The 24,249-nt window shown below is 46.5% G+C and overlaps 1 protein-coding gene across 8 annotated transcripts in view; it reads left to right on the top strand.

Moving 5' to 3' along the window:
* Positions 1 to 24,249, top strand: part of EXD3 (exonuclease 3'-5' domain containing 3) — a 356,324-nt gene that overhangs the window by 142,264 nt on the left and 189,811 nt on the right. For all 8 annotated transcript variants that reach the window (XM_069747665.1, XM_069747666.1, XM_069747671.1 and 5 more), the window contains 8 exons: positions 7,576 to 7,714; positions 9,800 to 10,016; positions 10,261 to 10,364; positions 14,670 to 14,874; positions 15,571 to 15,734; positions 16,592 to 16,774; positions 17,042 to 17,095; positions 18,253 to 18,384. In XM_069747665.1, coding sequence (XP_069603766.1) covers positions 7,576 to 7,714; positions 9,800 to 10,016; positions 10,261 to 10,364; positions 14,670 to 14,874; positions 15,571 to 15,734; positions 16,592 to 16,774; positions 17,042 to 17,095; positions 18,253 to 18,384 — 1,198 coding nt within the window. The remainder of the gene's footprint in view (positions 1 to 7,575; positions 7,715 to 9,799; positions 10,017 to 10,260; positions 10,365 to 14,669; positions 14,875 to 15,570; positions 15,735 to 16,591; positions 16,775 to 17,041; positions 17,096 to 18,252; positions 18,385 to 24,249) is intronic.

Raw genomic sequence — 24,249 nt, 5'->3', positions numbered from 1 at the left:
TGTCACCCTCTCCATCAAGTGCTGTACCGCACTGGAGGACACCTCCCGTGCCCAGCCCTTCAAATGTTGGCTCTGGGCTGCAAGAAAATATAACTCAGGATTGGGTAAAGCCAATCCTCCATCTTCCTTGGGTCGCTGAAGCGTCTCCAGGCGAATACGTGGGTACCGCCTCCCCCATATCAGACTTCTAAATAGAGCATTAATCTGCCGGAATTTCCCACGTGGAATCCAAACTGGCGCGTTATGTAGGACGTAGAGTAATTTGGGCATCAGAACCATTTTAATTAGATTAACCCTCCCCACCACCGATAAGTGCAATTTATTCCATGCATCCACTTTTGCTTTAAGGGCGCCCACGAGAGGTGTCAAATTCCTATACAGAAACTCTGTAACTGGCATCGAGATCCATATTCCCAGGTATCTGAAAAGGGATACTACCCTAAGCCGCCCCTCTCCCAATGGCTCACTTCTGCTCTCCTCCACCCCATCCACCTCAAAGAGGACCGATTTATCCCAGTTTATCCTCAATCCCGATAAGTCTCCAAATTTCCCAACGATCTCGATAGCCCCATTCAAGGCTTCATCCGGGTCCGCTAGGAACAGTAGGATGTCGTCTGCATATAACGCAATCTTCTCCTCAACACTCCCATAACTGAACCCAGGGACTTCATCCGACTGTCGGATCTTGGCGGCCAATGGCTCCACAGCTAAGGCAAACAGAAGGGGCGACAGTGGGCAACCCTGCCTCGTACCTCTGGCCAGCTTTATAGGCTGAGAAAGTTCCCCATTCACTCTAATTCTAGCTGTTGGTAGTGAATATAACAGTTGAGTCCACGCCACAAATTGCGGACCAATACCCATACATTTCAACACCCGCCAGAGATATCCCCACTCCACACTGTCAAACGCCTTATGGGCGTCCAAGGATGCAATAACCCTTCGGCCACAATTGTCAGACTTCAGCTGCAGGTTCATATGCAGCCTCCGCAGATTAACCGCTGTAGACCTGTCAGGCATAAAACCAGACTGATCCGGATGCACAAGGTTAGTAATGACACTAGACAGACGGGTAGCTAACACCTTGGCCAAGAGTTTGACATCAATGGTTAACAGAGAGATTGGCCGATATGACTCAGGCTTCCCCAGATCCTTATCCTCCTTCGGAATAACCACTATAATAGCCTCCCTCATAGATGCTGGGAGATACCCTTTACATCCAGCCTCCTCCAGTACTAACTTTAATCTGGGAATCAGCACTTCCTCCAAACTTTTATAGATTTCGGCTGGTAACCCATCAACCCCAGGTGCCTTCCCATTGGCCATAGACTTCAGCGCCCGACTCAGTTCCTCCTCGGTGATAGGGGCATCGAGGCTCACCCTATCCTCCTCACTCAATTTCGGAAGACCCAGACTCTCAAGGAAAGTCTCCGTATCTCCGGCTGACTCATTGACCCTGGAGGAATATAAGTCCGCGTAAAAGTCCGCAAAGACCTTTATAATATCAGGTGTTTCAGATACCCTGCTCCCCCCATCCGAAACCAACGAGTGTACATATGAGGTACTACGCTGAGCCGCGGCTACCACCGATAGCATGTGTCCCACTGTTTCTCCCTCCTGAAAATAAGCCACCCTCTGAAACTCCCGCTTCCTTTCAGCTTTTCCCAGCAGAATCTTTTCCATACAATTTTGCGCTGTTCTCAACCTTTTCTCTGCCTCGGAGGTCCCCAGTACTACCATCTCGTCCTCCGCGGCTTTCAACTCTTCCAATGCCACTCTCTCCGCTTCCCTTGTCCTCCTCTTACACCTACTAATGTCTCTAAATAGTAGCCCTCTCAGGTACGCTTTCATTGCATCCCAAACAGTCAGAGCATCAGTACTCCCATCATTTAACGCAAAGAATTCCGTCACCTCCTTCCCTATACCGTCCAAGTCAATACTCTGTAACCAGTTAGGATGGATCTTCCATTCTCTCCCGCTTGTAGTCCGTGTCCCCAACAACCTAACCTCCACCTCAATTGGACTATGATCCGAAAGGGCCCTCGGCAGATAACGCACCTCCCCCACCATTGTGTCCAACAGGCGGTTACCCAGTGCCATATCAATTCTGGATAGCGTAGCATGAGCCGGCGAATAGCACGAGTATCCTCTCTCCCCAACATGTCTGACTCTCCATAGATCAATCATGCCTAATTCACGCACATAGGTTCCAAATGTTGTAGTGTGCCCCTCCGACCTATTCTGGGTGTTCTTATTTTTATCCCAAAAGTCATCGCATATATTGTTCAAATCCCCAATAATTAAGAGTGGCAGTGGTTCCCATCGTTCCACCCTCTCCAATACCTCCCTGATCTTCTTACTTGAATATGGAGGTGGAATATACATTGCCGCAACACACAATCTCACTCCATACAATATACATTGTATCACCACATACTGACCCTCAGCATCCACGCATACTTTCACCTCTTCATACTGCACTCCCACCGGCACCAACACTGACACACCTCTTGAGTACGTCGAGAAGGTAGAGTGATACCCTTTCTGTATCCAACGTCTATTCAGTACGTCCACTTTCTCCTGTATCAAGTGCGTCTCTAGCAAGCATATCATAGAAGCCCGTTGATCCTTCGCATACTGCAAGCTCGCAGCTCTCCTAGACTTATCCGCCAGGCCTCTCACATTCCAGCTCAATATCTTAAAGCGGTCCCCTATTATGTGACTCATCATCCTTAGTTATGTCTATACTCCCGGTTCTGAGCTGTCTAACTTCCCTCCCCACCCTCACCCCCCCCCCCCCTCCCCCACCCCCCCCAATATTATACATTCTGCCTCTTATCAAGAGTGGGGCACCATCACCCGTTGCGAACACTCTTGCTAAACCTTCTCTTTCCGCCTCCCGCTACCGTTTATAACAGAATTCGGCGCAATTCTTAGAAGAACAGTATAATTAAACCTGTATTATATTACAACTGCAAGAAACTAAATAAACTTTTTAGTACGCTGCACACCCTTCCTCCCTCATATTTCACCGCCGCACCAGCTCTCCCAGTGCGTTCCCTGAGTAATACCCAACTCCACCCTTCAACCTTCACATTTCAATTACCAGTGTACTGTCAGTCAATCTCTTTTTTTTTTCCCTTTTTGAAAGAATTAAGATACCTCCCGACCAACCCGCCCCACATTTTCAATCTCCTTTCCCTTTAAGTTTTTTAGCGTTAAGATCTATCCACTGGGTAGCGTCCTCCGGCGTCTGGAAAAAGTGAATCTTATCCATCGCTACCACTCTCAGTCGTGCCGGAAACATCATGGAGTATTGCACTCCCAGTTCTCTCAGCCGTCTCTTGATACCCGTGAACATCATCCGTTGTTTCTGTACCAGGGCGGAATAGTCAGGGTAAATAGCAATTCTTTGACCTCCAATTGTCAGATCCGTCATGTCTCTAGCCTTCCTCAGGATAATGTCTCTGTCTCTGTAGTTTAGGATTTTGGCAAGCATGGTACGGGGACTTGCTCCAGGGACAGGTGGTTTCGGTGGGACCCTGTGGGCTCTCTCTACCGCAAATACTTTTGTCAGTGCTGCATCGCCAAAAGTCTCAAGGAGCCAGCTTTCAATATACTCCGTGGGATTCCTCCCCTCAGTTTTTTCAGGGACACCCACTATGCGAATGTTATTTCTTCTGGACCTATTCTCCAGATCCTCATTTTTTGCAGCTAGCTCCGATATTGTTTGAGCAAACTTCCTCTCCGCTTTCTGCAGCTGCACTATATGGTCTTCTGCCGTGCTCACTCTTTCCTCCACAGCCCCCACACGTTTGTCAATCTTCTGCAGGGCTGCATTTATCTGGGCTGTATCCCCTTTAACCTCCTGTATCTGCTGGGTCAGGGATTGTTTGCAGGATGATACCAGTGCAAAGACATCTCTAAGGGTGGGCTCTGCTCCTGACTCCTTATCTTCAGGTCCCCCTACTACCACCGCCATGTCACCATCCCTGCTCCCCTGTTGTACCTCCTGCTCCTCTGCTGGGCTTTCCTCCTCTCCTTCTGTGTCTGTGTCCACTCCGTCGTCCTCCTCTGCTTTTCCTGTGTTCCCTGCGGCTTCCACTCTAGCAAACTGCTGGAGCTTTGCCGCCGCCGACATTCTCTTCTGGCATGCCGCGTTGTCCTTCTCCGCCTTCTCCCTGGCGTCGGCGCCATCTTGGCCGGTCCCTGCCTCGCCGGCTCCGGCGTCTCTTTGTCTCCTCCTGGTCATGTTCACCGACCTCGGGGCCGCCGCTATTCACCGCCGCACTCCCGGGACTCTCCTGCAGCCGGTAAGCGCTGTGAATCGCCGCTCAGCTGCGGCTTATAAGGATAATATTAACTTTGGCAGCGGGAGCGCTCTGTCACGCGTCCGCTCACATGAACGTTCAGGCCACGCCCCCTGCCCCACAAAGATTTACACAGCGCAGGCGCCGGATTTGAAGAGAAAACAGCGCGGAGGGGGCGGCGCCAAAAGCCCCTGAAGATGTGAGTGACAGCAGAGTACCGTTCAAGCTGGGGATTGAGGACCCGCCTCCGTGGACAAAGATAGGTATTTTTGCAAAGTTTCAAAGCGCTTTATTTTAGTAATACCTGAACACAAAACTAAAAGAGCCACCTTGTTAGAATGCAGCATTACTGCTGCACAAGGTGGCTCTTTTAGTTCATAACGGCTGGAGGGGGTGACAGTGGCCCTTTAAATGTTGATGTCTCCCTATACGATAAATAAAAAAACATATACTCGCCATTGGGGCTGGCACCCTTTCAACAATTTCAGCTTCTGACTGTGCTCCCATGACATTATATCACTAGAGCGCTGCTCACGACCAGTGTTCTTTGATTGGATGCAGCCTTCACATTTCCCTCTGACGGAATTGTTCCATGTAAGGGAACAGTGAAATCTGCAGCTTTTCAGTGACCGCTGACATGACATTGTCTCACAAACTTCAGCAAATACAGGGCCAACATCACTGGAACAGGGCTGGCCCCTGAGCTGACTAGATGTTGTTTTTTATTTTACATGGGGGACTATAGCATTTAACGTGGCCTGGTCTAAGTAGTGGAGAACCTTTTTTAAAAAGGTTGATCAGGGAAGAATATCACCTGTCTTTCGGATATGTGATCATTTGAAGATTATTGGGGGTCTGCACCGATCAGCAGAACAGGGCACTTTTTTCCCCATTAGAATAGAGCAGAGTTGTACACACCCGACCACCACTACATTCATTTTTTTATGAGTCTGTCAAAATGCCAAGTGTAGCTTTTGGCAGCCCAATCGGGAATGAATGGAGCGATGGTCGGGCGTGGGCACAGCCACTGCATTCTACAGGGGATAAAATTTCCCTCTAGAGTCGATCGATGCGGTTCTTCATTGTAGAACCTCTTTATAATGCAACTGGATAGAATTTTCTTAATTTTTTTTCTGCTAGTAAAAATTTGTAATGTCTCTCCTGGTCCCTTTTTAGGTAGAAATTCTCTAAGTTTCCCTGCTCCTTTTTGTAATTGACAGTCCCTTGATGTCATCTGTAAGATTCCAATTGTCTCCCGAGTCCATCTGGAAGGAATCAACATCCTGAGTTTATTGCCATCCTTAAATTAGGCAAATGGCTGCACACTTACAATGAAAGTGTTATCTGTGCCCATCTTATCTACCGTAACTCATGCCACCCTCCGCTAATTGTGTAATTGCAAATTTCTTCTCAGTTGCTCCAGACAGATCTGTGCTTAATGAAAAGTGACACTTCTCCTTCCTCCCAAGACCAGGTCATAAGCATTTCTAGAGATTTCCAGAGTTGGGCATTGCAGAAGGGATCGTAAAAATATTTTATACGTTTTAGGGGTTGGAATGTTTCCTTTACACCCATTCATTTTCATGTTCTGCTTGATCTGTATTTATTTTTTTCATGTTTATTTTTTAAACAGCTAACATGTTTAACCCCTTAGTGACAGAGCCAAATTTTTGAAATCTGACCAGTGTCACTTTATGTGGTAATAACTCTGGAATGCTTCAACAAATCCCAGTGATTTTGAGATTGTTTTTTCGTGACACATTATACTTTATGATAATGGTAAATTTAGGTTGATATGCTTTATGTTTATTTATAAAAAATATCAGAAATTTGAAAAAAATGTTAAAAAATTAGCAATTTGCAAACTTTGAATGATTATCCCTTTAATCCCGATAGTCATACCACAGCAAAACATTAATAAATAACATTTCCCACATGTCGGCTTTACAACAGCACCATTTGCAAAATGTTATTTTATTTTGTTAGCATTTTAGGAGGATTAAAAATGTAGCAACAATTTAAATTGTTTTCAAGGAAATTTACAAAATGTATTTTTTTAGGGACCTATCCATGTTTGAAGTGAATTTGGGGGTCCTATTTATAGGGAAATCCCCATAAGTGATACCATTTTAAAAACAGCACCCCCTGATATATTGAAAACTGCAGTCAGGTCATTTGTTAACCCTTCGGGTGATTTTCAGGAATTAATGCAAAGTGGCATGAGAAAAATGAAAATATGCATTTTTATCACCTAAATGTCACTAACTTCTGAACAGATTACTACAGCCGACAGACTTTAAGGCCGCTATTTGGTCATGAATTGCCATGGCAAACATCAGGACCACACAATTATGATCTGAGACCACCAATTGGGATAAAGAGGAAGCCCCCACAGTCTGTTAACCGTTAATAATGATGTAGTCACTATTGACAGCAGCATCTAAGGGGTTAAATAGATTTGGACGGTGCAAACACTGATCGTGGCTGATGCAGCAAGTTGTCAGCTATAGTGGACAGCTGACAGCTACTGGATTGTCACCTGTATGGGGATATAAGTCTCTTATATCTCAGGTCAGTTAAAAGGCGTATTGGCGGTCACTAAGGGGTTAAAGTCCAAATAAGACTGTAGAAATTACTGTAGTATAATAATAATAATAATAAAATGATGACCCAAGTCATGAACCAGAAATTTGGCACCAACCCTTCCAAAAAATTTTTGTTAGCAAATTGGCGTTGCACGTACAAAAACTGTCAACTGAATGATCCAAGAATTAGAAATAAGACAGAATTTAATGGCTAATTGAAGCATTTACCAGGGCTAATCAATCCCTAAGGTTCAGTATTGCAAAATTAAAGGGGTTGTCTTATCGTGAGTGAGCCTTCTTGAAAGGAAACTGCACAGTGATCATAGTGGCTTCTGAAATCCTTGATGATTAGTTTCTGTTTGGGGATTGTTAGTGTTACATGGTGGCCATTCAAAGGAATGATGGTCCCTGATATCCCTGGATAGTCTGGGTCCATCAGAAATTAATCTGACAGCAAATATCTAGTATCTAGTTTTCAGCCAGCTTTACATGTACTGAGGATTGGTTTTCATCTCAATAACCCCTCATCCTCTTGTCACATTATTTGTACACTTTCCAAATGTTTCACCTTGTCTCTTGACTTCCTCTTGTCCTCTCCCGACTTCCATTTCTCAATACTTTTATTAATGATTCCCCCTCCTTCCCCAGCTTTCCCCAACACTAGTTTCTGTTCAATGTTACAGGCTGTCGGAAAGCGAGAAAAACACTGGAGATTCACAAGCCAGAAGAAACCACTTCTACCAGCTTCCTATTCCCAGGAGCAAAGTTCATTTCCTGCAGAATAGCACAGAGCTGTCCGGCTGCAGAGTCATGGTCCTGAAGGTAATGGGAAGATGTCCCAGCGTTGTCCGGAATGATTAATATCAGAACATGAGGCCTTTTTCCTGTGTCATCGCTCATTGCATGGAGAGGCTCCAGACTAACACGACTAGGGGTCAGGGTATGGAGGAAACTGTCAGCAAAACCTAATGAAAAGTGATGTTAAGCATGATGTGGCTGATTTGCTCCATTTCTTTATTGCCTGCTCTGGCACGAACGATGTGGAGTAAAACTAACATAAGGGATGCTAAAGTATGTAGTGTTAAATTATTCAGAGATTATGTCCCCAAAGCTATAAATTACTTTCACTAGCAGGCAGCCTTCCACATGAAAGCTGGCATGTCGGCTGCCCCTTTATATTTATTGACCAGCACCAATTCTTGGAGTAAAGGGGTCTGTAACTGTGGCCAGAGTAACAGGGAATTTCCCATTCATTGGCTTTGCTGTGGCTGCAAATTTCTAAAATTTTGCCTAATTTCTGTTCATTAGCTTTAGATGGATATATTTTAGCTGCATGCAGCCACCACTAGGGGGAGCCTACAAACAACAAACTTAGTTGTTATTAAATTATAATTCAACTGGATGGTGGCCCGATTCTAACGCATCGAGTATTCTAGAATATGCATGTCCACGTAGAATATTGCCCAGCCACGTAGTATATTGCACAGCCCGCGTAGTATGTTGCACAGCCCGCGTAGTATATTGCACAGCCCGCGTAGTATATTGCACAGCCCGCGTAGTATATTGCACAGCCCGCGTAGTATATTGCACAGCCCACGTAGTATATAGCAATGTGGGCATCATATCCCTGTTAAAAAAAAGAATTAAAATAAAAAATATTTATATACTCACCTTCCGTTGGCCCCTGGATCCAGGAAACATTTACCGACGCTCCTCGTGCGCTCCGGTCTCGAGTGCATTGCGGTCTCACGAGATGATGACATAGCGGTCTCGTGAGACCGCTACGTCATCATCTCGCGTGACCGCAATGCATGGACCGGTCACCGGAGCATCTCGAGGAGCGGGAAAGGCGCCGGAAGGTGAGTATATGACGACTTTTTATTTTTTTATTTATTATTTTTAACATTAGATCTTTTTACTATTGATGCTGCATATGCAGCATCAATAGTAAAAAAGTTGGTCATACAGGGTTAATAGCAGCGTAAATGGAGTGCGTTACACCGCGGCATAACGCGGTCCATTAGCGCTGGCATTAACCCTGTGTGAGCGGTGACTGGAGGGGAGCATGGAGCGAGCACTGACTGCAGGGAGGAAGGAGCGGCCATGTTGCCACCGGACTGTGCCCGTCGCTGATTGGTCGTGGCAATGGTCGTGGGCGTTTTGCCACGACCTATCAGCGACTTGGATTTCCATGACAGACAGAGGCCGCGACCAATGAATATCCGTGACAGACAGACAGACGGAAGTGACCCTTAGACAATTATATAGTAGATAATAATTATTTATAAATGACTTAATAGCAATAATTTTATTTCATAGGTACTTTATTGGGGATTGTCATTTATGTCATATCCCCATTTTTTTTTTTTCTGCTGCAGCAATCGCATATAGCTAGAGATGGAAAAGATCCAGCCTACTTTAGAGCAGGGGTCCCCAACTCCAGTCCTCAAGGCCCACCAACAGGTCATGTTTTCAGGATTTCCTTTGCATTGCACAGGTGATGCAATTATTACCGGGGCAAGACTAAGGAAATCCTGAAAACATGACATGTTGGTGGGCCTTGAGGACTGGAGTTGGGGACCCCTGCTTTAGAGCAGCGCTTGCAAGCTATATAAAGAACTTGCAAGAGTTGCGCTACCGCTGATAATACTGCACAGGTGGCTGGTAGCCTAGATAACAAGATGTGTACTATAGAATTAAAAATCTCGCCGTTCTTGAGAACCGAGTCATTTTTTTTTATTAAGCAATATGTGTTTTTACAAGAAATTTTTGATGTTCCCCATTTCAAAAGATGAGAAAATTCCTTTAAGTCCCAGGAGGTTAGGAAATAGCCAAGTAATCTCTGCCTCTTTTTCACTAGTTTTTTCTCCTGACTGTGGCTCCTACTTACTACCTGTTGTCTTCCAGGATGGACAGATCGTGGGGGTAGACATGGAGTGGAGGCCATCATTTGGTGGACTGGGGAAGCCGAACGTGTCTCTTATTCAGCTGGCAGTGAAGGATGAAGTTTTCTTGTTGGATGTTTTACAAGGAAACTTGCTGCAGAGCTGCGATTCAGGAGGAAGCTCAGAACTCGTCACTTTCATGAAGGACCTGTTTTCTTCTACCAAAATTAAGAAACTGGGTAAGAGAATTGATTATGGTCAGTGGTCGGTGCCTACTGAGTAGACGTGTCTTATACTGTATATAGGTTTCCATTGGAATGCGCAGACTTTTACAGTACGCTCTGATATCTTTCGACACGATTGGATGTTGTATTTTTGCCATCTTCTTTCATGTTCTTCCCCATCACTGTAAACATTGATTGTGGTTTCTTCTCAAGGAATTTTTATAAATATTGTGCTTTACTTTGTTTTCTCTTTGTGTAGGTTATGGGATGGTTGGAGATTTTCAAAGCTTGGATGCCACCGATGCCGGCTTTCAAGGACTCGAGTTGCACAATGTGGTTGACCTCTGTGAGGTGCATAAACAAGTAAGGGAATAATGTCTGGCCTATTAAATGGCACATTAGCAAAACATGCCCAAATCGTCTAACCAGTGCCGATCCACCCTTTGCTCTGGTTCTGGGATCTGTCTCTTTTCATAGTCTATTCGTTTCTATAGAGAGCTATCAGACACATGCTCCCTGACATAAAGTAGTTCCAACTTTTGGAATTAGAAATAAAACTATTTTATCAAGGTTACTTCTTAACAGTCTATAAAAGCCAAACAAGTAGAGATAAAAAACAAAACTGGTAAATTGGAGGTAAAGTGACAAGGTCATAAGGAAATACCTTATTTTTCGGACTACAAGACACACTTTTTTTCTCCAAAAATGTGGAGGAAAATGGGTGGTGCATCTTATAGTGCGGATGTACCTGTCTGTCTGTGGTGGGGAGGTGGGGGAGCGGTTTGCGGCAGAGCAGCGGGTCACAGGAGGCAGGAGCCGGCCCCTGTGGCCAACTCCTGTGCCTGATGCTAAAGAGAATTTAATATTCACTGCATTCCACACCCATGGGCACGGAGGGCAGTGAATATTCCTTTATCTTTATAGCTGACACACTGTTGGCCTTAGCAGCCGGCTTCCTGCAGCAGCCGGGCGTTCATGTGTCCCTGCTACTTAAGGCAATGAATATTCACTTCTCTCCACTCCCATAAGTGTGGAATGCAGTGAATATTTATTCCCTTTAGTAACGGCACACATGAAAGACTGGCAGCTGCAGGAAACCGGCGGGTGCGGCTAACACTGTGCTCCCTATTAAAGAGCAATGAATATTCACTGCTCTCCACGCACATAGTCCCAGCGTGGAGAGCAGTGAGTATTCCGTCAACTGTCCTCGGCTTGTAAGCAGCTTGTAAGGATGGGGCCATGCATACCAGGATGGAGATGGGGACCTTGCATACCAGGATAGGGATGGGGACCAATAATACCAGTATAACAATTTGGCCCTGCATACTAGGACGGAGATGGGGGCCCTGCATATCGAGGGGGCCGTGCATAGCAGGATAGCAATGAGGGGGCCGTGCATAGCAGGATAGGAATGAGGGGGCCGTGCTTAGCAGGATAGGGATGAGGGTGCCGTGCATAGGAGGATAGGGATGAGGGGGCCGTGCATAGCAGGATAGGGATGAGGGGGCCATGCATACCAGGATAGGGATGAGGGGGCCGTGCATAGGAGGATAGGGATGAGGGGGCCGTGCATAGCAGGATAGGGATGAGGGGGCCGTGCATAGCAGGATAGGGATGAGGGGGCCATGCATACCAGGATAGGGATGAGGGGGCCGTGCATAGCAGGATAGGGATGAGGGGGCCGTGCATAGCAGGATAGGGATGAGGGGACCGTGCATAGGAGGATAGGGATGAGGGGGCCGTGCATAGCAGGATAGGGATGAGGGGGCCGTGCATAGCAGGATAGGGATGAGGGGACCGTGCATAGGAGGATAGGGATGAGGGGGCCGTGCATAGCAGGATAGGGATGAGGGGGCCGTGCATAGCAGGATAGGTATGAGGGGGCCGTGCATAGCAGGATAGGGATGAGGGGGCCGTGCATAGGAGGATAGGGATGAGGGGGCCGTGCATAGCAGGATAGGGATGAGGGGGCCGTGCATAGCAGGATAGGGATGAGGGGGCCGTGCATAGCAGGATAGGGATGAGGGGGCCGTGCATAGGAGGATAAGGATGAGTGGGCCGTGCATAGCAGGATAGGGATGAGGGGGCCGTGCATAGCAGGATAGGGATGAGCGGGCCGTGCATAGCAGGATAGGGATGAGGGGGCCGTGCATAGCAGGATAGGGATGAGGGGGCCGTGCATAGCAGGATAGGGATGAGGGGGCCGTGCATAGCAGGATAGGGATGAGGGGGCCGTGCATAGCAGGATAGGGATGAGGGGGCCGTGCATAGCAGGATAGGGATGAGGGGGCCGTGCATAGCAGGATAGGGATGAGGGGGCCGTGCATAGGAGGATAGGGATGAGTGGGCCGTGCATAGCAGGATAGGGATGAGGGGGCCGTGCATAGCAGGATAGGGATGAGGGGGCCGTGCATACCAGGATAGGGATGAGGGGGCCGTGCATAGCAGGATAGGGATGAGGGAGCCGTGCATAGCAGGATAGGGATGAGGGGGCCGTGCATAGCAGGATAGGGATGAGGGGGCCGTGCATAGCAGGATAGGGATGAGGGGGCCGTGCATAGCAGGATAGGGATGAGGGGGCCGTGCATAGCAGGATAGGGATGAGGGGGCCGTGCATAGGAGGATAGAGATGAGGGGGCCGTGCATAGCAGGATAGGGATGAGGGGGCCGTGCATAGCAGGATAGGGATGAGGGGGCCGTGCATAGCAGGATAGGGATGAGGGGGCCGTGCATAGCAGGATAGGGATGAGGGGGCCGTGCATAGCAGGATAGGGATGAGGGGGCCGTGCATAGGAGGATAGAGATGAGGGGGCCGTGCATAGCAGGATAGGAATGAGGGGGCCGTGCATAGCAGGATAGGGATGAGGGGGCCGTGCATAGCAGGATAGGGATGAGGGGGCCGTGCATAGCAGGATAGGGATGAGGGGGCCGTGCATAGCAGGATAGGGATGAGGGGGCCGTGCATAGCAGGATAGGGATGAGGGGGCCGTGCATAGGAGGATAGGGATCAGGGGGCCGTGCATAGGAGGATAGGGATGAGGGGGCCGTGCATACCAGGATAGGGATGAGGGGGCCGTGCATAGGAGGATAGGGATGAGGGGGCCGTGCATACGAGGATAGGGATGAGGGGGCCGTGCATAGGAGGATAGGGATGAGGGGGCCGTGCATAGCAGGATAGGGATGAGGGGGCCGTGCATAGCAGGATAGGGATGAGGGGGCCGTGCATAGCAGGATAGGGATGAGGGGGCCGTGCATAGCAGGATAGGGATGAGGGGGCCGTGCATAGCAGGATAGGGATGAGGGGGCCGTGCATAGCAGGATAGGGATGAGGGGGCCGTGCATAGCAGGATAGGGATGAGGGGGCCGTGCATAGCAGGATAGGGATGAGGGGGCCGTGCATAGCAGGATAGGGATGAGGGGGCCGTGCATAGCAGGATAGGGATGAGGGGGCCGTGCATAGCAGGATAGGGATGAGGGAGCCGTGCATAGCAGGATAGGGATGAGGGGGCCGTGCATAGCAGGATAGGGATGAGGGGGCCGTGCATAGCAGGATAGGGATGAGGGGGCCGTGCATAGGAGGATAGGGATGAGGGGGCCGTGCATAGCAGGATAGGGATGAGGGGGCCGTGCATAGCAGGATAGGGATGAGGGGGCCGTGCATAGCAGGATAGGGATGAGGGGGCCGTGCATAGCAGGATAGGGATGAGGGGGCCGGGCATAGCAGGATAGGGATGAGGGGGCCGTGCATAGCAGGATAGGGATGAGGGGGCCGTGCATAGCAGGATAGGGATGAGGGGGCCGTGCATAGCAGGATAGGGATGAGGGGGCCGTGCATAGGATAGGTATGAGGGGGCCGTGCATAGCAGGATAGGGATAGGGGGCCGTGCATAGCAGGATAGGGATGAGGGGGCCGTGCATAGCAGGATAGGGATGAGGGGGCCGTGCATAGGATAGGTATGAGGGGGCCGTGCATAGCAGGATAGGGATAGGGGGCCGTGCATAGCAGGATAGGGATGAGCGGGCCGTGCATAGCAGGATAGGGATGAGGGGGCCGTGCATAGCAGGATAGGGATGAGGGGGCCGTGCATAGGATAGGTATGAGGGGGCCGTGCATAGCAGGATAGGGATAGGGGGCCGTGCATAGCAGGATAGGGATGAGGGGGCCGTGCATAGCAGGATAGGGATGAGGGGGCCGTGCATAGCAGGATAGGGATGAGGGGGCCGTGCATAGCAGGATAGGGATGAGGGGGCCGTGCATAGGATAGGTATGAGGGGGCCGTGCATAGCAGGATAGGGATAGGGGGCCGTGCATAGGAGGATAGGGATGAGCGGGCCGTGCATAGCAGGATAGGGATGAGGGGGCCGTGCATAGCAGGATAGGGATGAGGGGGCCGTGCATAGCAGGATAGGGGGCCGTGCATAGCAGGATAGGGGGCCGTGCATAGCAGGATAGGGATGAGGGAGGCATGTATACCAGAATGGGGATGAGGGGACCTTATATACTAGGATAGAGGGGATATTAAGTACAGAATTGACCACATTTTTTGCTTTAGTTTTTGTTTCTTTATTTCCTCCTCTAAAACCTATTTGCGTCTTATAGTCCGAAAAATACGATATGTGTTTTACCCCTGTCAGTCGGGTGTTTGAATATTATCTTCCCTTTTAAAGATTCAGCGTAATTGCAGTCGGCCAAGGGGGTCCAGTGAGCCAGTCGACGTCCTGGAGGATTCACCAGGGAATGCCTCTATCCGGCCGCCAGAGAAGGGGCTAAGTTTGCTTGTAAAGGATGTCTTGGGAAAACCCCTGGATAAGAAAGAACAGTTATCGAATTGGGACAAGCGGCCACTTCGAGAAGATCAGATTGTCTATGCAGGTATTTTGAATTTCAGCAACTACAAAAAAAAAAAGCAGAGGGTAAGCCCAGGGGACAATTCAGGCAGTAGATGTGGTGCACGTATTACTCCAGACCGGCACTTGGGTAATGATATAGGAGGAAAAAAAAGTGTATGGTCCAACACCAGCAAACATTACTGAACATGTGCTCTTTATATTTTTAGGTGGTGAAACATGTTTTGTAGACTGATATTAGTGCTGGTACTTTCATTATCAGCTTCTGTGGATGGGAATAGGGACATGCTTGTGTGATCACAGCATCGTGGGGTCATCTGGTCCCGGAGGTGGGATCCGATTCTGTCAGACATTTATAGCTGTGAGATGGAATGACCTCCACAGTTTCAAACAATCTTAGCCAATGTGAAACTGATGTCCATGAGATGACCTAGGTATTAGATATGGGGGCTCATATAGCGCAACATTTTTAGAAGCGAGCGTGCAGCCTATTGGTAATGTCTGCAGTTCAGTTTCCACAGTGTAATTGATGGGTCTCTGATTCTGGAACCTCTGCAGATTAGTAAAGGGTCTTGAAGATTGAACGTCATACATGAAACAGGCGATATGGCTCATCCGTATGATTAGATTATCATTGTTTGACACCTTGACGACCCCTCTATTGGGGTACACCATAAAACGTGACCACACACTGTATTAATTTACTTGTCTTTTAATCCAGCTTCCGATGCCTACTGCCTACTGGACGTGTTTGAGACCCTTTGCCATACCCCAGACAAGTTTGGCCTGAAACCAAATTTCTATGAATTCCCCAAAGGCAAAGTTTCACCTAAGAAAGACGTAGGAAGATCTCCATGCCAAAAGGAATCTGTGCTCAAGAACAAAGTAGGTATCTGGAACACAAGCTGGACAAATGTGGTGTCCTATCTTGTTCCATTCATTGGTCAGGCCTTTCACATATCAACACCTTCTACCCCTTAATCATATATGGGATGTTGTTCTATTATCGTATGAATAATTGCCTCCTACATCAGAAGGTTATCGAGAAGTTAGTTTTGGAAGTGTAGATATATATACCATGTTTCCAGCTGTTCAGTGACTCCTCTGCATTACCTTCTGAGGGGCAAACATAAACAAGCTTTGATTAATGAAGTGGGTCATGACATGTTAAAAGCCCGAACAGACATTTGATCTCATCCACCTTTGTGGTAGTTTTCCTTTTGCTGGGTCACTGAACAAGACAGAGTAAAGGTGGCATCTACAGACCACCACCAGAATTTATATCTGTAAGGCTGTGCACACCTTACATTTTTTCTGCGTTTTTTTTCCAGTGCAGATTTGTCAGAAAACCTGAAGGGTTTCCACATCCAAGCAACATGAATGAGAATCCTGAAGTCTTATGTGCATGTTTCTTATTTGTGACTTGCAGATTTGGTGCAGATTTAAACCTGCGGCATGTCAATTCTTTTAGCATTTTTGCTGCAGATTTCACCCATACTGATGAGTGTGGATAACGCTGCAACAAAAAGGCAAGTAAAAAAAATGCATGTTTTTCCTGCAAAGAGATGCAGAAATGTTGCAGAAATTTCTGCATCAAATACTTAACATGTGCACATACCATAAATGAGAATGCACATCCTCTTCTATAAACACCATATAATTAATGTTTCAGCTTTCTGCCATGCATTAAATGGATTTACACAGAAGAAAACTAATAATAACCTATTGTCTCATTGTCCTAGAGATTACAAACTCCACCCAAAGCGGTCTCCCCAAAAAATACTCCCCAAACCAAACCTCTGACTCCTCGGGAATTCAGCGTCATCTGTGACAATATGCTGCAGGGACTGGGGCGCTATCTGCGATGTTTGGGCGTTGATGTGTTGATGCTGGAGAATGATGATGACCACAGAAAAGCATCAGAGGTAAAGCTCCTTCAGACACCTGTTAGGACGTAGTGTTGATATACTCTGATCAAACCTACATATTTCGTACACATGCTGCGTTAGTGGGGTCTTGTCATACGGCACCAGTTGTTGGCTCATTAGTACCCGGACCTCATCTCTGCCTGCTATGGGCATCAATCCCTGGCTGCAAAGATCCTGCTTTTTGTCAGAGTTTGTTACATTTGACCACTTGGTTTTATAGATTAATGATCTCATAGTATTGTGGTTGTTGATTTTGTCTTGCAGATTGCCAGGCGAGATGGGAGGGTCATTCTTACCTGCGGCCAGCCCTACCAGACAGTGAGTTTTTCATGACTGTAGTTTCTAAAATGCTTTGACCAAAAATATTTGTGTTTAGAATGAGCCACAATGCCATATATGATGGCTGTCAGACGTGTAATTTGGAGATCCACCAATTACACCCGTCCTTAGTGATAATGTGAAGATTCCTTATTAATTAATCATATTTTATCTACATTACATCACTGATCCTGAGCAACATCCTGTATTATACTCCAGAGCTGCACTCACTATTCTGCTGGTGCAGTCACTGTGTACATACATTACTGATCCTGAGTTACATCCTGTATTATACTCCAGAGCTGCACTCACTATTCTGCTGGTGCAGTCACTGTGTACATACATTACATTACTGATCCTGAGTTACATCCTGTATTATACTCCAGAGCTGCACTCACTATTCTGCTGCTGCAGTCACTGTGTACATACATTTCATTACTGATCCTGAGTTACATCCTGTATTATACTCCAGAGCTGCACTCACTATTCTGCTGGTGCAGTCACTGTGTACATACATTACATTACTGATCCTGAGTTACATCCTGTATTATACTCCAGAGCTGCACTCACTATTCTGCTGGTGCAGTCACTGTGTACATACATTTCATTACTGATCCTGAGTTACATCCTGTATTATACTCCAGAGCTGCACTCACTATTCTGCTGGTGCAGTCACTGTGTACATACATTACATTACTGATCCTGAGTTACATCCTGTATTATACTCCAGAGCTGCACTCACTATTCTGCTGGTGCAGTCACTGTGTACATACATTACATTACTGATCCTGAGTTACATCCTGTATTATACTCCAGAGCTGCACTCACTATTCTGCTGGTGCAGTCACTGTGTACATACATTTCATTACTGATCCTGAGTTACATCCTGTATTATACTCCAGAGCTGCACTCACTATTCTGCTGGTGCAGTCACTGTGTACATACATTTCATTACTGATCCTGAGTTACATCCTGTATTATACTCCAGAGCTGCACTCACTATTCTGCTGGTGCAGTCACTGTGTACATACATTTCATTACTGATCCTGAGTTACATCCTGTATTATACTCCAGAGCTGCACTCACTATTCTCCAGGCCTATGATGCTTTGCTTTCTTTGTACATTCCCATCACGTGCCCCATCTCTTCTCTCACAGCTTCGTTCACAAATTGGAGAAGGAAAATGTTTTTCTGTGAACTGTTCAGAAAAAGCTAAAGAACAGGCGATTGAGGTGTTGAAGCATTTCAATGTCAGTGTTTCCCTCGCTGATGTCTTCAGTCGCTGTCAGGTAGGGAATCATCTTGTGCCTTGATCTGTGCTGTGGAAGGATCGGCGGCGGCAGGATAAGGCTGCGACTCTGTGCGTTATGTAGAAATCTGCCCCTCGCTGTCGGCCCTCCACCTCATAGTGATGTAACGTTATGTAACTGCGATGATCTGTAGGCTGCAGTGTGGTCGCGTCCATAGCAAACTCTGGGATAGAAGGGTGACTTGGATCATGGGCACAATGGAATTAAAAATTCTTCTGAGGTGAATAGCAAAGTGGTTTGTTTTTACAAGCACTCTGCAATTTTAACCATTTAATACATGTGGCGTAGGATACCTGCTCTCCGTGCATGAGATCTGCTGATACCTGGCAGGCGTCATGCAGGTACCAATGCAGCAAGTGTGTGTATAAAACCTTAAAGAGAACCTGTCAGCAGGATTGTTCACAGTAACCTACACACAGTGTCTGTTGGTGCCTTTATACTGATTACAATGATACCTCGGTTGATGAAATCGGTCTTGTGGTTGTTCTTTAATCTTTATATTCAGTTTTTAGTTAATGCTATGCTCGTGCTCCGGGGCGGCCTGGAGGAGGTCTTTATGTGGTGCTCTGATTAGGTATTCATAATGCAGCCTGCTGACAGGTCACTGATCCCCCAGTGACCTGCCCCCTAGTTTACATAATGAGTACCTGTACATACTGAAGAAAACAAAAACTTTTGGCAGGCAGATGCCGGCCATGTCACCTGCATTGCAGCATAACCGCATATTTAGTGTCCTAGTAATAACTGTTCTTGATGTATTGAGCAAGTACAAAAAAAACCTGACAGTGTCTGTAGGTTACTGTGCACAATCCTGCTGACAGGTTCCCTTTAACCCCTTTACCCCCAAGGGTGGTTTGCACGTTAATGACCGGGCCAATTTTTACAATTCTGACCACTGTCCCTTTATGAGGTTATAACTCTGGAACGCTTCAATGGATCCTGGTGATTCTGACATTGTTTTCTCGTGACATATTGTACTTCATGACAATGGTAAAAATTATTTGATAGTACCTGCGTTTATTTGTGAAAAAAACGGAAATTTGGCGAAAATTATGAAAATTTCGCAATTTTCCAACTTTGAATTTTTATGCAATTAAATCACAGAGATATGTCACACAAAATACTTAATAAGTAACATTTCCCACATGTCTACTTTACATCAGCACAATTTTGGAACCAAAATTTTTTTTTGTTAGGGAGTTATAAGGGTTAAAAGTTGACCAGCAATTTCTCATATCTACAACACCATTTTATTTTAGGGACCACATCTCATTTGAAGTCATTTTGAGGGGTCTATATGATAGAAAATACCCAAGTGTGACACCATTCTAAAAACTACACCCCTCAAGGTGCTCAAAACCATATTCAAGAAGTTTATTAACCCTTCTGGTGCTTCACAGGAATTTTTTGAATGTTTAAATAAAAATGAACATTTAACTTTTTTTCACAAAAAATGTAATTCAGCTCCAATTTGTTTTATTTTACCAAGGGTAACAGGAGAAAATGGACCCCAAACATTGTTGTACAATTTGTCCTGAGTATGCCAATACCCCACATGTGGGGGTAAACCACTGTTTGGGCGCATGGCAGAGCTCGGAAGCGAAGGAGTGCCATTTGACTTTTCAATGCAAAATTGACTGGAATTGAGATGGGACGCCATGTTTCGTTTGGAGAGCCCCTGATGTGGCTAAACATTGAAACCCCCCACAAGTGACACCATTTTGGAAAGTAGACCCCCTAAGGAACTTATCTAGAGGTGTGGTGAGCACTTTGACCCAACAAGTGCTTCACAGAAGTTTATAATGTAGAACCGTAAAAATAAAAAATCATATTTTTTCACAAAAATTATCTTTTCGCCCCCAATTTTTTATTTTCCCAAGGGTAAGAGAAGAAATTGGACCCCAAAAGTTGTTGTACAATTTGTCCTGAGTACGCTGATAGCCCATATGTGGGGGTAAACCACTGTTTGGGCGGATGGGAGAGCTCGGAAGGGAAGGAGCGCCGTTTGACTTTTCAATGCAAAATTGACAGCAATTGAGATGGGACATCATGTTGCGTTTGAAGAGCCACTGATGTGCCTAAACATTGAAACCCCCCACAAGTGACACCATTTTGGAAAGTAGACCCCCTAAGGAACTTATCTAGAGGTGTGGTGAGCACTTTGACCCACCAAGTGCTTCACAGAAGTTTATAATGTAGAACCGTAAAAATAAAAAATCATATTTTTTCACAAAAATTATCTTTTTGCCCCCAATTTTTTATTTTCCCAAGGGTAAGAGAAGAAATTGGACCCCAAAAGTTGTTGTACAATTTGTCCTGAGTACGCGGATACCCCATATGTGGGGGTAAACCACTGTTTGGGTGGATGGGAGAGCTCGGAAGGGAAGGAGCGCCGTTTGACTTTTCAAAGCAAAATTGACAGGAATTGAGATGGGACGCCATGTTGCGTTTGAAGAGCCACTGATGTGCCTAAACATTGAAACCCCCCACAAATGACACCATTTTGGAAAGTAGACCCCCTAAGGAACTTATCTAGAGGTGTGGTGAGCACTTTGACCCACCAAGTGCTTCACAGAAGTTTATAATGCAGAGCCGTAAAAATAAAACAAAATTTTTTTCCCACAAAAATTATTTTTTTAGCCCCCAGTTTTGTATTTTCCTGAGGGTAACAGGAGAAATTGGACCCCAAAATTTGTTGCCCAATTTGTCCTGAGTGCGATGATACACCATATGTGGGGGGAACCACTGTTTGGGCACATGGGAGGGCTCAGAAGGGAAGGAGTGCCATTTGAATGCAGACTTAGATGGAATGGTCTGCAGGTGTCACATTGCGTTTGCAGAGCCCCTAATGTACCTAAACAGTAGAAACCCCCCACAAGTGACACCATTTTGGAAAGTAGACCCCCTTAGGAACTTATCTAGATGTGTGCTGAGCGCTTTGACCCACCAAGGGCTTCACAGAAGTTTATAATGGAGAGCCGTAAAAATAAAACAAAAATTTTTTCCCACAAAAATTATTTTTTAGCCCCCAGTTTTGTATTTTTCCGAGGGTAAAAGGAGAAATTCGACCCCACAATTTGTTGTCCAATTTGTCCTGAGTGCGCTGATACCCCATATGTGGGGGGGAACCACTGTTTGGGCGCATGGGAGGGCTCGGAAGGGAAGGAGCTCCATTTGGAATGAGGACTTAGATGGAATGGTCTGCAGGTGTCACATTGCATTTGCAGAGCCCCTAATGTACCTAAACAGTAGAAACCTCCCACAAGTGACACCATTTTGGAAACTAGACCCCCTAAGGAACTCATCTAGATGTGTTGTGATAGCTTTGAACCCCCAAGTGTTTCACTACAGTTTGTAACGCAGAGCCGTGAAAATTAAAAAAAAAAATCTTTCCCCCCAAAATTATTTTTTAGCCCCCAGTTTTGTATTTTCCCGAGGGTAAGAGGAGAAATTCGACCCCAAAAGTTGTTGTCCAATTTGTCCTGAGTACGCTGATACCCCGTATGTTGGGGGAAACCAACGTTTGAGCGCATGGCAGAGCTCGGAAGGGAAGGAGCGCCATTTGGAATGCAGACTTAGATGGAATGGTCTGCAGACGTCACATTGCATTTGCAGAACCCCTAATGTACCTAAACAGTAGAAACCCCCCACAAGTGACCCCATATTGGAAACTAGACCCCCCAGGGAACTAATCTAGATGTGTTGTGAGAACTTTGAACCCCCAAGTGTTTCACTACAGTTTATAACGCAGAGCCGTGAAAATAAAAAATCTTTTTTTTCCCACAAAAAATATGTTTTAGCCCCGAGTTTTGTATTTTCCCAAGGGTAGCAGGAGAAATTGGACCCCAAAAGTTGTTGTCCTATTTGTCCTGAGTACGCTGATACCCCATATGTTGGGGTAAACCCCTGCTTGGGCACACGGGAGAGCTCGGAAGGGAAGAAGCACTGTTTTACTTTTTCAACGCAGAATTGGCTGGAATTGAGATCAGACGCCATGTCGCGTTTGGAGAGCCCCTGATGTGCCTAAACAGTGGAAACCCCCCAATTATAACTGAAACCCTAATCCAAACACATCCCTAACCCTAATCCCAACAGTAACCCTAACCACACCTCTAACCCTGACACACCCCTAACCCTAATCCCAACCCTATTCCCAACCGTAAATGTAATCTAAACCCTAACTGTAACTTTAGCCCCAACCCAAACTGTAGCCCTAGCCCTAACCCTAGCCCTAGCCCTAACCCTAGCCCTAACCCTAGCCCTAGCCCTAACCCTAGCCCTAACCCTAACCCTAGCCCTAACCCTAGCCCTAACCTTAGCCCTAACCCTAGCCCTAACCCTAGCCCTAACCCTAGCCCTAGCCCTAGCCCTAGCCCTAGCCCTAACCCTAGCCCTAACCCTAGCCCTAACCCTAGCCCTAACCCTAGCCCTAACCCTAGCCCTAACTCTAACCCTAGCCCTAATGGGAAAATGGAAATAAATACATTTTTTTAATTTTTCCCTAACTAAGGGGGTGATGAAGGGGGGTTTGATTTACTTTTATAGCGGGTTTTTTAGCGGATTTTTATGATTGGCAGCCGTCACACACTGAAAGACGCTTTTTATTGCAAAAAATATTTTTTGCGTTACCACATTTTGAGAGCTATAATTTTTCTATATTCTGGTCCACAGAGTCATGTGAGGTCTTGGTTTTTGCGGGACGAGTTGATGTTTTTATTGGTAACATTTTCGGGCACGTGACATTTTTTGATCGCTTTTTATTCCGATTTTTGTGAGGCAGAATGACCAAAAACCAGCTATTCATGAATTTCTTTTGGGGGAGGCGTTTATACCGTTCCGCGTTTGGTAAAATTGATGAAGCAGTTTTATTCTTCGGGTCAGTACGATTACAGCGACACCTCATTTATATCATTTTTTTATGTTTTGGCGCTTTTATACGATAAAAACTATTTTATAGAAAAAATAATTATTTTTGCATCGCTTTATTCTCAGGACTATAACTTTTTTATTTTTTTGCTGATGATGCTGTATGGCGGCTCGTTTTTTGCGGGACAAGATGACGTTTTTAGCGGTACCATGGTTAGTTATATCTGTCTTTTTGATCGCGTGTTATTCCACTTTTTGTTCGGCGGTATGATTATCAAGCGTTGTTTTTTGCCTCGTTTTTTTTTTTTTTTTCTTACGGTGTTTACTGAAGGGGTTAACTAGTGGGCCAGTTTTATAGGTCGGGCCGTTACGGACGCGGCGATACTAAATATGTGTACTTTTATTGTTTTGTTTTTTTTATTTAGATAAAGAAATGTATTTATGGGAATAATATTTTTATTTTTTTTTTCATTATTTTGGAATATTTTTTTTTATTTTTTTTTACACATTTGAAATTTTTTTTTTTACTTTTTTACTTTGTCCCAGGGGGGGACATCACAGATCAGTGATCTGACAGTTTGCACAGCACTCTGTCAGATCACTGATCTGATAGGAGTGCAGGCTGCTTCACAGTGCCTGCTCTGAGCAGGCTCTGTGAAGCCACCTCCCTCCCTGCAGGACCCGGATCCGCGGCCATCTTGGATCCGGGGCTGGAGGGAGCAGGGAGGGAGGTGAGACCCTCGCAGCAACGCGATCACATCGCGTTGCTGCGGGGGGCTCAGGGAAGCCCGCAGGGAGCCCCCTCCCTGCGCGGTGCTTCCCTGTACCGCCGGCACATCGCGATCATCTTTGATCGCGGTGTGCCGGGGGTTAATGTGCCGGGGGCGGTCCGTGACCGCTCCTGGCACATAGTGCCGGATGTCAGCTGCGATAAACAGCTGACACCCGGCCGCGATCGGCGGCGCTCCCCCCGTGAGC

The sequence above is a fragment of the Ranitomeya imitator genome, chromosome 2 (genome assembly GCF_032444005.1).
Source record: "Ranitomeya imitator isolate aRanImi1 chromosome 2, aRanImi1.pri, whole genome shotgun sequence".
Taxonomy (NCBI): domain Eukaryota; kingdom Metazoa; phylum Chordata; class Amphibia; order Anura; family Dendrobatidae; genus Ranitomeya; species Ranitomeya imitator.
Note: the sequence above shows the minus strand (reverse complement) of the source record. Positions and strands in the feature narration are given on the sequence as shown.